The sequence below is a fragment of the Eschrichtius robustus genome, chromosome 3 (genome assembly GCF_028021215.1).
Source record: "Eschrichtius robustus isolate mEscRob2 chromosome 3, mEscRob2.pri, whole genome shotgun sequence".
NCBI classification, from domain to species: Eukaryota; Metazoa; Chordata; class Mammalia; order Artiodactyla; family Eschrichtiidae; genus Eschrichtius; species Eschrichtius robustus.
In genome coordinates this window covers 88759040-88774446 of record NC_090826.1, presented here as the reverse complement: position 1 = coordinate 88774446, position 15407 = coordinate 88759040, and the positions used below count along the sequence as shown (strand labels likewise).

Below are 15407 nucleotides of genomic sequence, written 5' to 3'. Positions count from 1 at the left end.
AATAAATTAAAAATTTAGTTCTCCCATCATATTAGCCCATTCAAGAGTTCAAAAGCCACATGTGGCTAATGGCTACCAAGATGTACAATACAGATATATAACATTTCCATCCCTGCAGAAAATGTTCTGTGCTGATAGACAACACTGATCAAGATTTAAAAAAAGAAAGAAACAAAAATAACAAACAACTAGAGAAATATAAATAAATAACTTATTTAAAATAACTAGAGAAGTAATCAAGTACCATGAGTGAGGTATAGATGAAATGTTTAAGGACAATGTCCTCCCCTTCCAGGGGCCCACATTTTTCCCAACAGTGAGATTAGGCCCTGGTAATTCTTGTCCCTTCCTGTTCAAGGGGGTCATAGTTCCAGAAAGCCAGTTTGGGACCTAGGACAGGAGAGGGTGGAAAAATAGAAGAGGACCTAGTCCCCACTCCCCTTCACAGTCCCTCAAAGAGACAGTTAGCTCAGAGCATCAGATAGCTGCAGTGAAAGATGTATACCTCTATCTTGACCACAGCCCCAGGTTAAGGGTAGAAGAAAAACAAGCAATCTTAACCTAGAAGGTTTCTAACCTCACAATATCTTGAAGCTCAATGGGCCAGCGTTTATATCCTACAAAAGGAGGGATGGCTTTCAAGTCACACTAAGAAATTCAGTCAAAAATTTTGCACAGCGAACAGCAATTTAGAACATGTCTTCAAAAGTCAGAACTGTCACAGACAAATATAAAGCCAACAAACTCTATCTTAAGGTCGTTTTATATAGCCTTTCCTTACAGTGTTTACAGTTCTAAAAATATATATGTATTTATAATATAGCTTTATATACATATAATTTTCTAACAAGCTAAATACATTTCTGAAAATGTCAAGAGCATTGAAGAAAAAATGGTCACAGCTGCTCACACCATGCTAGGTTATCACTGACTTAGGTATAATAAAATGCCATGAACAGAGAAGACACCTTCCAACAACATGCCTCTTTGTAAGAAACTTCCTCACCCGAGGTGGGGAAAATGGAAACACATTTACAGGCCAGACCATTAGCTAGAGGGAAATGTTAAAATACAAAAATCAATTGATAACAATTGAAATAACTCAAATATGCTAGAAGGTATAAAATATGTACTTGAGCAACTTGGAACCAAGGCAGGAGAATAAAAGAATTGGGCTCAGGGCGGAAGAGGAGAACTGGAAAGTCATCAACCTGGGGACAGTGAAAATGGGGAGGAAAAATGGCAGAGATAAGCCGTGTAGAGACACAATAAAGAAACCCGAGGGCTGAGTGGGCTCCTAAACCTGAGGTTAATGATACATGATAGTGTCTTCTCCATTCTGGCAATTCCCAGGAAGAGGCCTCCAGAGCCACAGCCAAGCAAAGGCCCCCACTTTTTCTAGGGTCGGGGGAAACTTGTCTCATTTGGACAAGGAAAACCATGGATATATTATTTTATTATTGCAGGGTACCCTGAGCTTCCCCTCCAAATGAATGCACGAATGAACAAATGAATAAGTGTCCCTTATATATATATATAAATTTCCCCTTGTAAGGTTGGTAAATTATGGGTCAATACCTAGAATGAAACTCATGAATTATTAAGTGAAAAACAGTCAATCTGTCTTTTTATTCCGTGAGTGTAAATAGCTAAAATCAAATTCTTCCCTGTTTTGATAGGAAAGAAATGAAAAGAATTGGAGTCCTGCAAGTGGGGAGGGAAGGAAAGATAGGGTCATCTTCTGGGGAGAATGAAGAAATGGGACCAGAGCAAATGTTTACCAGGGTCACCCGCTACCCACAGAATTTAAGGGAAATAGAATTTGGGCCTAGAAGCCTTTCTGTTATACCCTACATGTCTAGCTCTTCTCACGAGATTTATGAAGTTTATGATGTATCATTCTTTTGTGTTTGGTTTTTCTAACAAACTCTAATTTAAGTGGGTCCATTCCTAGAGGAATCATTATTTAAAGCACAGTTGTACCTTATTCTACATATCAAAAGTTTCCTCTGAAAACTGTCAACTCCTCAGCAAAAAGATAAACTATATTCCAAGCAATACTCACTGAACAAAATTTATGACCACCTACTCTGAGCAAGGCACTACAAGTTAACATAATAATCAAAGAGTGCTGACAATACAAGAAAAAAAACATGAAAAAATTCTGTAAGATCATTATAACGCATGCCAACTCTTCCAATTTTTTACCAGCACTGCTGACATGTTTCATCTATTCATTCATTCACTCACTCACTCAAATATTACTGAAAACCTGCTGACTACCAGTCCCTACCCATAAGGAGCTCACCACCCAATGATAGACAAGTAAACATAATTACCGTTGATAAATGCTAAGATAGCAGTATCCTCCAAAGCACAGTGAGATGTGTGTGTATGTACATACGTGCAAAATTTTGGTGAAATTAATCAGCACTGATCTCTGGGCTATACGCTATACCTAATATTTTCCCTATCACTAAAATATTATCAGCACCCCGTCAGTCTGATGATAAAGATCCTGTACATGGCTGAAACTCACAATGATCACGTTTCAAAAAGGCCTCAAATGCTCAGCAAACATTAATCTAAGATCAAAGTACAAGCTTGAGTTTTTGCTCAGGTGTAACAAACCACAGTCACATTGATGTCTACCTCCCAGGGGAGAGAGGCTGCACATCTAAGAAGCTTCCCGCTCCACATCAGTCACCTAGAGACTGATGGAAAACTAAAGACCATTGGGAAGCAAGGGGTTCGTGTCTCAACTTGATCCCTCAGAGTCCCTGGGCTGATGTCTTAGCCTCTCTGGGACTCCACATCCTCATCTATCAATGAAAATGCTGAATTAGATGGCTTCTAAAGTTCTTTCCAGCTATTATATTATATTATATTATATTATATTATATTATATTACCCTGTCATATCACATTCCTAGCCATTATATAAGACTATTATATATATTATATATTATAGTGTGTATATATATTTATATATTTATATATTATATATAATATATATTATATATATATTATAGTGTATATATATATAAAATAGTCTAGATTGTCTATGACTCTAGTTATACATACTGGACAAACCATTCAACAGTTCAAATGTTTCTCAAGGGCTGCTCGCCCTATCTGATGCACTCTGCCCTCTCAATGTGTTTGGTCTAGGTACAGAAGGCATTTTCCTCAGAGTGTCTCCTCAGAGAATAGAAAGAACCTCACAGCTTTCTTCCTGAAATTCACTATGCTTTCTACATAGCCGGAAAACAAACCCACAGTCCAGACAGCGGCTTCATAAGGTAGGAACCTTCACATCAGTACTATTTACTTACCTATGTAAGGTAAGTAAATACCTTACGTTACATAGGTAAGTAAATTTGTTGAGATCACAAAGGAAGGAGAGAATCCCAATATCAACTCTCACGCCTGTCCTTTGGTACATTATCTAGGTTTTTAGGAAAGTCCAGATACACAACTGGGAATACGAGCGAGGAACCCTTCTCCACTTACCACCTTATTAACCTGGGGCAAGTAGAAGGGCCACCGAAGCCTTCAGCTGCTGCTTCTGTAAAATGGGTTGCTGCTTTGCCTTAAAGCCAAAAGACAGACTAAATGATATCAAGGAACCTTCAGCACCAGGGTCTGTAATTCTGTAACTTCCCTCTTTGGAGCAGGTCAATTAATTAAACACCCCCTTTGACTCTCAAACTAATGTAAACAAAAGAAAACTTTTTCAGGAATGCACTGGCAAGATTAAAATTCACTCCCACAGAAACATTCTCAAGCAGTGGAAATTAACCCCTTTGTTTAATGACAGGTATTGAAGGCAAGAGGGCTATGCAGACAGTATGCATGTGACTTCGGTAAAAAAACAGAATGGGGACTGATCCCCTTTACACAAAAGACTAACCTTCCTCACATGTCATAAAGCAAGTGAGGTCCTGAAAAGGAAAATAATTACTCTAAAACCTGGCAATGATCACATTACCTCTCTAAGCTCTTGGAAGTAAAACCAAAACCCTCAGACTTGTCTGTGAGGCCCAGGGTGATGCAGCCCCTACCTATCTCTCTTTGGGGCCTCATTTTGCACCATTCCCCCCATTTTAGTACTAGTAAGCTCCAACCAAGCTGTTTCTTTTAATTCCTGCCTCAGGCCCTTGGCACTTTACCCTCCCTGGCCTAATTAACACCCACTTATCCTCTAGGTCTCAGTTCCAGTCACACTTCCTCAGGGAATTCTTCTCTGATCCCTCCCCCACCTCTACCTCCACCTCTGCCCTCACCCCACTTCACGCACACACACACGTACCCCTTCACCCTGCAGGCCAGTTTTCGTTGTTATGTGCTTCCAAAACCATAGGTCTTTCCTTCAGAAAACTTACAAACAGTCCTATGTCTAAATATTTGATTAATAGCCTCCCTAAGCCTCACTGGACTATAAACTCAATGAGAACAGGGTTGGGTTAAAATTTGCTCATTAATGTCTCCCTAGCACCTGGCACAGAGATGACTGAGCAAATGAATGAAAGATTGACGTGGCTGGTTCATCTGCAAAAATACCGCCTTCTTCCATTTAATCCTTCTAAGCTATACACCAGGTCAAATCTGGGGAAAGATGTCAGATATCACATTTTACTAGCTTTGGGTACAAAATTGAACTAAGTAGACAAAATTGACAAAAATAACCTAAGAAGGAAAGGACAGTGAGGGGGATGGAGAATGACGAGGTCATCCGCCTCCCTAGAGCAGGGAGAGGATGGGAGCACCCACCTCCACAGTCTCCGCCGCGGCCTGCATCTTTATTACTGGCTTCCTCCCAATGTGACCTGCTCCAGAAGTAACTCCCAATCTAAAAAGACTCACCCCAACTAAGCGCCATCCCAACTCCTTTTTTGCTTAGCAGCCCCTTCAATTCTATCTGAGAGTTTTGCCAAGTTAAAATCATTCTAAACCTTTACTTTTGGGTTTTCTAGAGCTGTAGGCAATCTGCTATAGGCCATATAAAATAAAACACATTTGACACTAGTTAAAGCATCTGGCAGAACAGCAAAGGCACTATTTTAAAGCCCACTATTCACAGCTCCCTAGAAAAGACCTTTTAACCTTTTTCTTTATCACACACTTAGAAAAAAATAAGATGTTTTTAGCATTTCAGATTAATTCAGCTGCAGATGATCAATAATTTGATTACCAGGACTAATATAAATGCTGTATATATTTCACACTCTCTTAAAAGGAAGATAAATGTATAGAATAAGAAATCAGTTATACAAGGATCCCCAATTCAGAAATCTCAATCTGGAATAGAAGTGAGAATCACAAGTAAGCCAAAAAACAAAGTCACATTGTTTCTTCTAAAGCCTGTCACAAACCCATGCCCTTTAGCGATGTTTATAAGACACTCTCAGACTCACTTGGAGTCTACTTAGCCTTATTTTGTATAAAATGTGATATCTAGTTCCTATGCCCATAGTATATGAGACTCATCAGACAGATCATAGGCAGGAGGCAGCTATTGGCAGCTGCTACATTGATAGTAATGTCAAAAGCTAACCCAACAGTAAGTATCACCTAGAAAGTGCTCATTGTAGCCATCAACAAAAACTGACTGAATAAATTAAAACCACTAAAAGACAAAAGACATTTAGCAAGCAGGCACCATCTGCTACATAAGCAGAGATCCCTTTATTCCTTAGGAGCTCCTAAAACTATCCCTGAATTACAGTGAAACTGTACAGCCAACGTATTCATAATAATAGAGTCTGAGTATTACAGAAAAAAAAGCAAATCATAATCAGTAAATTCTTTAACAAGGCAAAAATGTACATTCATTTTAGGAAGGTTTCCATAAATTACAAAACTGCTTTGATATTTTAAGATGTGATTTTCTAACTCTTTGTAGAAGTTGCCCCAGTGAAATGCCACATTCCCAGACAAGACAAATGCATTACAAGAGTATATCCATCAAGGAGAGCAAATCTGAAATAAACCATCTTTTCTGGTTCTCAAAAGAAAATTAAATTTTATAAGAAAAGAAGAAGTCCAAACTAGCAAATTCTTTAATTTGTCAATAGGACGTGATCGTCTTTAAGACCAAAATATTAAACTAATAAATTAATAAATGAAACATTTTATTCAAAAACTCTAGTTCACACAAACTCTGTTCCATAAAGGAATTCCCTATCAATCACAAATAATCGTGATCCTTTACCAGATGTTTCCAAGTTGTCGAGGACTGGGACTGTTACGTCCTTTAATAAATACGGCAATATTTTTGATGGTTCTCATTCAACATCTGATTCTTTGGTGGTCCCAGAAGTATTCAGGCGATTAACAAAACCAACTTTTTAAATGTAAAAAAATTTTTTAAAGAAACAATGAATTCCACACTTAAGCCCAACTCAAATCAGTGAGCCAGAAAGGAACTTGAAATCAGCTGTCCCACCCACCTCCCCAGATTTTAAACAAGTAAGTATCTAAATATCCACAGCAGACATTGTCTATTTTCTGCTGAAAGATCGCAAAACACAAAGACTCCTCTTCTACTTTCATTATAGACCCCCCCCCCACTTTTTTACTTCTCTTTGCCATCCCCAAAATAAAACAAGGCAACAAAAAAGGCAGCTCCTCCTTTTGATTTACAGACATGGCCTACTTTAAGGTGTCCCTTTCTCCCAATCACCCAAGTCAGAAACCTTGAACTTAACCTTCAATTCTCCCACCCCCTCATCTGGTCAGTGCCAAATATAGTCACTCCATCCTCTCTAGCCTCTCCCCCACCGGGCCTTTCTGTTCCCATTGCTACAACCATAAACCAGCCTGGCCACAGACAACAGACACCTCACCTCCCAGCCATGGGAGTACTTGTCCTAAGCAGAGCTCTGCTCCGTCTCCCTGTCACTCATAAACCAGCAGAACTGAGATCCAAACAGCTTTCCATAAGCCAGTCCCCAACCATGTTTCCAGCCTCACCTGTGACCTCTCTGCACTGCAAGTATTTTGTCTCACCTGACAGAATCTTGCTACTCCCCAACACTGAAATCTTTCTTTCTTTCCTCCTTGTTCACTCACTCATTCATTCAGCTAAAATTTCTTGTACACCATCTCTATGCCAGGCACTGTGCTGGGTATAGGGATACAGTGGTGAGCAAAAATAGGCAGTACTCGTCCTCACGGAGATCATAAAATTTACTCTTTTGCTCTTACACACCCTTCAAAAGCTAGTTCAAATATCATAGGCTTTATATCTCTTCCTTTCTTAGATTTCTAATATGTACATTTACAGCCCTTGTCATATATTGCCTTGCAATGTGTTGTTTCCACTTCCTTCTTTATGTATCTGTGTGTCCCCAAAGCATCAGCACAGTGCTCTGCACCAAAATCTATCCCGTCTAAATGTTAAGTTTCCTCTATTTCCAACCACTTACAACTTTCTTTTAAATTTTGCTTTTTTCACTTCCCATAAAAATGTGTCAAGAGTCTTTTTTTCTTTGTCTTTGTTTTTTAAGCACAAAGGTGTATTAAGCTGTGGCTAAGTAAAGGTCATTTACTTTCAGCTTTGGAATGTGTTTATGAACTGACAAAAGAGAACATCTGATGTCTTAGGGATCTACTTCAAACACAATAATGAAGCCGCCCTGTGGTGACTTGGCCGACAAAGAACTTGGACGGCAGACAGCTCCTCAATGGACTCTTGTACGGTCCATTCGGATCCCTCTCTCAGGCTGCCCGACTAAGACTAGCCCTGTCAGTTTTAACTGAGTCCTCAGCACCTCCGTTAAATTTTGCATTTTCACCAGGCTTATCTCAAGCAAACTGAAAGAACTGAGTAACAATTTGTCCTTATGAAGAGCAGAGACTGACTACCCACTGTGAATGCCTGGGAGGTCAAAACAGCAAATATTTAATAAATCAATATCCTGAAAGTAACAGTGGACTCCAGTGGGTCACGGAATTAAGAACTGACCAGTGAATGTATACAGATATGTCTATTTCCTTATCACGTACACAGCATAGTACTCTTGGTTGTGTACACAGGAAGCACACGCCTAAAACTCATGTGTTCAAAACAGAGAGTGGAAAAAGTGGCCCTAAACAATACTGGGTTATTTCTGCAAGGTTAGGATGGGAGGAAGGAGAAAAGGGGAAGAAAGTAGAAACCTATACCATCTTTTAAAAGCTAAAGAGTTTTCCAAGTTTTTAGGAGAATTCTATACAGAAATCATTACATCTTACGTTACACCAGTTAAGCAGCAAGAACATTTCACCAGACAGCCTGCAAAAAGTTTTCACAGGCTTATAAAAACTGGGCTTCTTTTGTTCTCATCTCTCCTATTAATATATAATGATAATTAACTCAATTTACTTTCTCTCTCCTTTTTAGGCGGGGCAGTCTACTGAAAGGAGAAAAAGCAAAATTACAGCCACAAAAGTGGAGCCGTGGAAAAACATTTTAATTACTATCACACATTCCCAGATACAGCCTGCGCACAAATTTGTGCACACAACGTCAGCAGCACATTTATTGCCAAAGCCATAACCACCCAAGTTAGAAGGGCCACGTGAGCCAGGGAGGGGCAAAGCTGTTCTGCACCCTCCCCACCAACCTCAGGCTCAGGACAACTGGGAACTTGCTGGAAGCATAAGAGCAAGACTTCAGGGCAAATTTACTAGCTCAATGACCTTAAGCTCTACATAACCCTCCCTGGGCCTCAGTTTCCTTATCTATAAAGTGGTGACAATAATAGCACCTAACTCCTAGGGTTGCTCTGAAGATTGAGTTAATGTGTATAAAGGATATAGAACATTGCCTGTCACAGGACTATAAATATCTGTCTATATCATAGCAATTTATAATGAAAGCTAAGGTACCAAATGATGGCCCCAAGGCTCTATATAAGATCACATATCTGTGTATGTATACATGTGCTTAGATGGCATTCAGCTGTCCGTTAAATAAAACTACATTAAATTTAAAATAAAAATTGAAAAACCAAAAGTGTTTCTTCCTACCTCTATCTAACCTAAATATCCATTCCCACAAGTATTTCCGGGCAAGAGAAGTTTTTCTGTATTTCTCTCAAAGATGTCCTAGGCCCGCATTTCAACTCAAACCTATGCTACAGGCTACATAAAAGAAATCATTCTTCTATAAATTACTTATCTAAAAATTCCCGGTTGTATTAATATCCGGCTGCTTTAATAAAGTTTAAATGAAAATTGAACATTTTAAATTATTTAAATCTTCAAGTTAGCTAATTAGTCCTCATTAGAGGCTGCTCATTCTTCCATGCTAAAACATTTGGTGAAATCCTTTGAATCGTTTCAGAAACTGCTTAATATTCAGTCCCCAGAGTATGACTATGAAGGGTTCTCTCCTGCATTTTCAATACCTTTCCTTTGCAAACACAAGGAGAGAAGAAATGAAAATGGACAAGACCTTTACACTCTCCTTTATAGCAAACTGGCTTTCTATGCATAAACATCCAACCCTACACCCATCACCATTAAGAGGGGCACACAAAGGTTAAAACAATTAACGTATTTGATTTTGCTAACTTTTGAGCCAAAAAAATTTGAGCCAAGTTATGAAAAGTAAGCCTCTATTTAGATTACACGGCTCAATTCCAAAACCAAAGAACTAGCCTTTCTGGAGGGTTGTACATTATTTGTAGCTTAATCAAATACAGACAAATCTTTGAAAGGCTCCTTTTTTATGGCGCTATTTTTTTCTCACAAGTGTGTTAGTCTATACGCTGATGTTAATTCTGATCTGTGAAATCATAAACCAAGGACAAACGTATGCTTATTATCAACCACATTTTACTAAAACTGCTCAGGCCTTTATATTAATGTGATAAATTCTGTTTAAAAATCAAGGAGAAAATTCAGACTTTCATTTCTAAGAGACAGCCTGACCTCATAAGGCCACTTTGTTAAATTTTCTCCACCAGCTTCTCAGAAGCTTGCCATTTCAATCATAATGCACTAATGTCTTTCCATAACTAAATAAACATCTGCACAAAACACAGCTGTGTCCAGAACGCCCACAGCCTAATATTTAAAGAGTCTACTTCCTGATTCAAAAATAATAGTTGCATTTCCAGGGTGATAATTTAGCCAGAAAGGCAGTATTTCACTTATACATTCAGCAAATAAGTACACAGATACAGGGCTGTACAAGGCCCTGTGTGATTATGTATACTAATATTCCCCTTTCCTTAGAGACATATACAATCTGATATGATAGTCAAGGTTTTCCTCACCATAAGCCATTCTCCATAGAAGAACCCAGATGTTACTCATCCTTCAGGGGCTTTATAGTCTCTCTCATTCAATACCTCCCTGAAGTGGAGCTGAAGGGATGGATTGCACCACTTCTGTCCCTCTCCCCTTTCTTCTCTCTCCTTCAGCATTTGTCCACCTCTTTGGCCGCTTATTTCCACCTCTTTCCCTTGCTCCTCTCATCCTGGTCATGCCTATGAAATACAGGCCTTGAAATTTTCCCTTTCTCCCCAGAAATCACATCATTCTCACGGCTTTATCATCTCTTTGGGGAAAATTCCCAAATTTAAGGACTTCAAATTTATGTGATATCCAACACTGACGTGCACATCCCTTAAATTCCTTAATTCCAACCTGACCAACATGGAATGCCTGATCTCCCCACAAGCCAATTCTTCTGCCCTACTTCTTATTTCAGTCAATGGCCCCAGCAGGTTCACCATGACCCAGGCTGTCTTAAAGACTTCTTTGACCCCTCTCTTTCCTCAGCACCCCACCAACCCACCCACCTGATCTGTTGCCAAGTCACATGGATTCAGAGCCCTTCTTTCCACCACCGTTGCCACCAGTCCTAATCTAAGCACTTATTTCTCCCCACTGAACATTTCGGAATTTTTCTAAGTGGGCTCTACCTCCTCTCTAATCCATCTTAAGTGATGATAGCATCATATTAATTTTTTGAGAGAGGATATATGTACTCTGGAACCAGAGGGCTTGGTTTTAAATTCCAGGTCTGCTACTTCTTACTTTTGTGACCTTGGGCAAGTTACCTAACCTCTCTGTACCTCACTCTCATCGTTTGCACACTAAGGATGGTAATAGTAGCTGCCTCAAAACTGTTGTGAACATAAAGTAAATTAATAGTTGTGGGGCACCTAGAATAGCATCTGGCATGCATTTAAATGCTCAATAAATGTTTGCCATTATTTGCAGTTAGCACAGGTCCAGTCATACCCTGGACTGCCCCCAGATCCTCAAGAGAGCCCCATGGCATACCATGCTGCATTCAATCTGCCCAGCTGACCTTTCAGCTTCATATCACACAGCCCCACTTGAACCTGTACACACACCAGGCAAATCGGAGGTCTTACTATTCCCTGAACACACGCCAGAGCCTCCCTCCTCATCCTCGCTGTTCCCACTTCTGGGTTCTCTCCTCTCATATCTCTGTCCATCCCTCAAGCCAGTCTTAACTCCTTCATGAAGCCTTTTCTGAACCCCTCAACCAGAAGTGCTCCCCAATGCCCATGAATTCCTCCCAGCACAGGGGTTATGTTACTCTATGGCAGTTATCTTTTCTCTCTGTCTCACTGCACTCCTGTCTTTCTCCCTGCAGGTTTGGAGCTCCTTGAAGGTTACATATGCATCCATCATCTGTGTATTCACTACATCCTCTAGCCCTGTGAAATATGTTGAGGTGACAAAAAAATGGAGTTGTGGGTGACCAGAACCATAGCCACTACTGTGGCATAGTAGTTAGGCACCTCAAACAAAAAGAAGTACACACTCTGCCCAGACTGGAGTGCTCATCATAGTTTAGAATGACATCAAAACTCACAATATAAATTGGATGGTCTCTCCAGCAGGTCTTTCTTTACAGGACACCAGAAATACAGTAGAATCAATATAAGAAGAATGTGATTTGTAGCCCTATCCTAAAATACTAACATTAAAATCACACAAAAAATTTTCCTCATATATCAATATTAGAATCGAAAAACCACTGAGTGCTGTGTTTAGTTGACTAGACGTAATTTTCTGCTAGATCTACCATCTAGCAATCCCAAGAGAAGCAACTTAGACCTCAACGCCTGGAGCGTGTTCAGTGACATATTAACCTCTGGCACATCACTGAAGAATTAAACATAATGGCATATACACAGTCCCTACCCTCGGACTCATGAGAGGTCCCCAAACCCTACGCCCAGAAAAGAGGGTGACAACAATGCACATTCGCAACAATAGAATGAACACTCCATAAACACTGCTGGCGGTGACATCATCCAGGCACCAGAGGTCAGGGAGCAGGCAGTGCAGGACTCCATGCTATCTAGGAGCAGAGCTGTAATCTGACACCAGGGATTTAGACCTCTTCGCCCAGCAACTCTGGGCATTCATGAGCAGCAGCAAAGGGCTCTTTCATTCCCACTTTCACTTCAGCCATTCAAGAAGCATCCTGTTCCCAGCACCACTAAGAGAAATGTCCTGAAGACATCAGTTTCAGGAATCCCTATGATGAAGTGAAATTAAAGAATGTTTTCCCTCAAGTAAAAGATATGCTCTTGAAGTTCGAGAATACTCTCACTCTTCCAATACCTGGTGGCACCCACAGATCCTTTGGCAGAACTGCCAAAATCCCTCTTAACGGGACAAGTCCTAGGAAGCTTACTAAGTAACTATGGTTCATTTAACTATGTTCATTTAATTGCACGTTTGGTTAAGAAAACAAGGAAGTAAAATTAAATGTTTGTTAGAATATATTGGACTACTCTGAAACACTAGCTCTTTTAATAAAAGGACATAATTAAGTCAACTCAGCCTTCTTATTCCTTATTATATGTTGCTTTTATTAAGTAGAGATTTATCCCTCTTTAATTAAGTTTTTACTATACTATATGATATCTTTTTCCTGTAGCTCAATGGTCTTTCGCAGAAAACAGTTCCCTTCTTGTATCTTACACTCTCAAATCCTAATCCCACAGAGGCAGAGTAAACAAAGAATGTAAATTAGCACTTCTATACCACTTCCTGAAAGGCAAAAATAATAATACTGTGAAGCTTGGGGCACCCAAATAAAATAACTCAATAATTTACCACACTGATAAAATCTTACTCATAGATATGGCTTGGATACAGCTATCTCCAGCTAAGCGTGCCCCACTTTTCAAATATGAGCTGCACAAACACAGACATCCTGAGATACAGCAGAAGCCTCGTGAACTGTAAAGCTGAAGCACCTATAATACGCACACTGCCCTGTACTCTGTACGTGCTCCAGTAAATACTCCATGACTGATTCACAGGCCTACTACAGAATCTGGCAAGGACAGAGGGTGCGTCTCCCTGGTCCGGCTCTGGAGAGTGTTAGGAATCTACGGTTGCAGTTTATTGTGGTGGTAGGAAGAACTAATATAGATAGAGGTCTAAAAGGAATGAGGTGACGATAGGTTCAAATTATGTTAACTTTCCCTGCACCTCTCCCCAAGCATCTGAGTCTAAAGAAATTGGATTTGTTGCTTGCACCACTGGGGGAAGGTGAATAAAAGTGCCATGAAGGTGCATAGCATTTCCTCACCAAAGAGCCAACAAACTAAATGGTTGAGAAAAAAAAGAAAGAAAGAAAGAAACTTACTTTTCATAGACCAGCTCCTCATCGATGGAGAAATAGTGGGTATTTACTGTGCTTTTTGGTCTATTCCTTAAAGTAGCAAAATATAACCGATCTGAAAGACAAGTTTAAAAGACAGGAGAAAACATATGAGAAGTAGGGAAGCTGGGGGCGGGGGGGTTGCTAATGCAACAAGATCAAACTAACAACCGCCACCCATTATTTAAAGACCCCGTTAACACATGGAATTCTTGCAGAGCCCTGATCTCTCCCACAAAGCGACAGAGATCCAAGAGCATACCGGTTAGAGAAGCGAGAAGAGGGCCCGACTGAGGGACTCAGCGGTGGGCAGAGCTCCCACATCCCCCTTGTTCAGGCCCGAGGGAGCAGGTAGAAGCTGAGGGTACCCGTAGCACTGGAGATGCAAGCTTGGTTCAGAAATCTCCAGACCTCAGCAGCTGCGGAAGGGGAAGGGAGAGGCCAGAGGCGAGCCTCTCCCCTGCAGCTCCGGAGACTTCAAGAAGAGGACGGGGGGAGAGACGGGGTGTGTGTCTGGAGAGGTCCCGAAGACCGGGTCCAGCAGTAGGAGGATAAAGGCAACCGAAAGGATCCCTCGGAGCAGGATCCGCACGAGCCGCTGCATGCAGGAGCCCGGCAGAGGCCGGCGCTGTCCCATTATCGGGCGGGGAGGCCTTCCGCGGGTGCTGCAGAGGGAACGAGGGACGCGAGAGAGACACAGAAGCCGGAAGCAGGGGGTCCTCGGGGAGAGGATAGTACCGAGAGGGGACGAGAGCCCGCGCAGCGACCGCAATACGCTGGGGGCCCAGGAAGAAGCCAGAGACAGTGGTTGCGACGTTGGGGCGAGAAGTGAAAAGAGTTGGGGGCGAGGGAGGGTTGGAGGATGCGGGGCGGCTGCTCCTCACCTTTCATGAACTCGCAAGCCCCGATTAGTTCCCCTGACTCCGCTGCCATCTTAAGCGAGATACGCACGGGGGAGGGCTGGGTCCCGGCCAGCTGAGGTCACCCGCCCCCGGGGGCTTCCCCACTGCCCAGGAGCGGGGAAGCTTGCAGTCCCGAACACCGAGTCCGCCCGAGACAGGCAGCAGGCGCCGAAGGCGGAGGCGGCTGGGGGCGGGGGGGGGGGGGTGTCAGCGCGCAGGGCGCCCCGGGGACATTCCGTGGGGAACCCGAGCACCCTCCGAGCGGGGCGCACACGCCCCGGTCCGTGGCCGCTCCGCTTCGGACCCGGCTGCTGCCGCTGCTCCGCCGCCGCCGCCGCGCCTGGGAAACGCAGACCAGCTCTCACGGCCGGGCAAAGTCTTCCCCCGGCTCCCAAAGGGATCATGGAGGAGGAGACTTCTGGCCCCGATCGCGCCCGTGGCTACTCGTGCGGCAGCGGGCAGGACTCCGGTGCCCGCCGGCTGGCAGCAGCTGCTCCGGCTCCTCCTTCGCCGCCTGCTTTCAGCAGCAACTCTTCCTCCTCCTCCTCCCCCTGGGCCCGCCCCCGGACCTTCCTCCCCGCCCTCCCTCAGCCCCCTCCACTTTCACGGCTCCGCGGCCATCCCTTAAAGGGACAGCGCCGCTCCTTTCTCCGCGCCCGCCCAGCGCCCCAGTTACCAAGCGCCCCGCGGATCACTAAGAACCGGTTGCTAAGGCTTTGTTGCCGTCCACCAATTGCTGTACAGGAAACGCGGCCCTGGGCCATGAGGAGCCGGGCGGGGCCTCCAGACCAGAAAGTTATGAATGAAACGGTGGAGTTGGGAGTGGTCCCGGAGGGCACTGCAGCGGCTTCG

At 42.5% G+C, this 15407-nt stretch overlaps 1 protein-coding gene across 3 annotated transcripts in view; it reads right to left on the bottom strand.

Annotated features, from left to right (window-relative positions):
* The window catches only part of CDC14A (cell division cycle 14A), a 190807-nt gene extending 175759 nt beyond the window's left edge, over positions 1-15048 (bottom strand). The window contains exons 1-2 of one of the 3 annotated variants that reach the window (XM_068538080.1): positions 14538-15048; positions 13639-13729 (exon numbers count right to left, since the gene is read on the bottom strand). In XM_068538080.1, coding sequence (XP_068394181.1) covers positions 13639-13729; positions 14538-14586 — 140 coding nt within the window. In that variant the 5' untranslated portion in view covers positions 14587-15048. The remainder of the gene's footprint in view (positions 1-13638; positions 13730-14537) is intronic. The other 2 variants (XM_068538081.1, XM_068538082.1) reach the window with 2 other exon arrangements.
* Between the last annotated feature and the right edge of the window lie 359 nt (positions 15049-15407).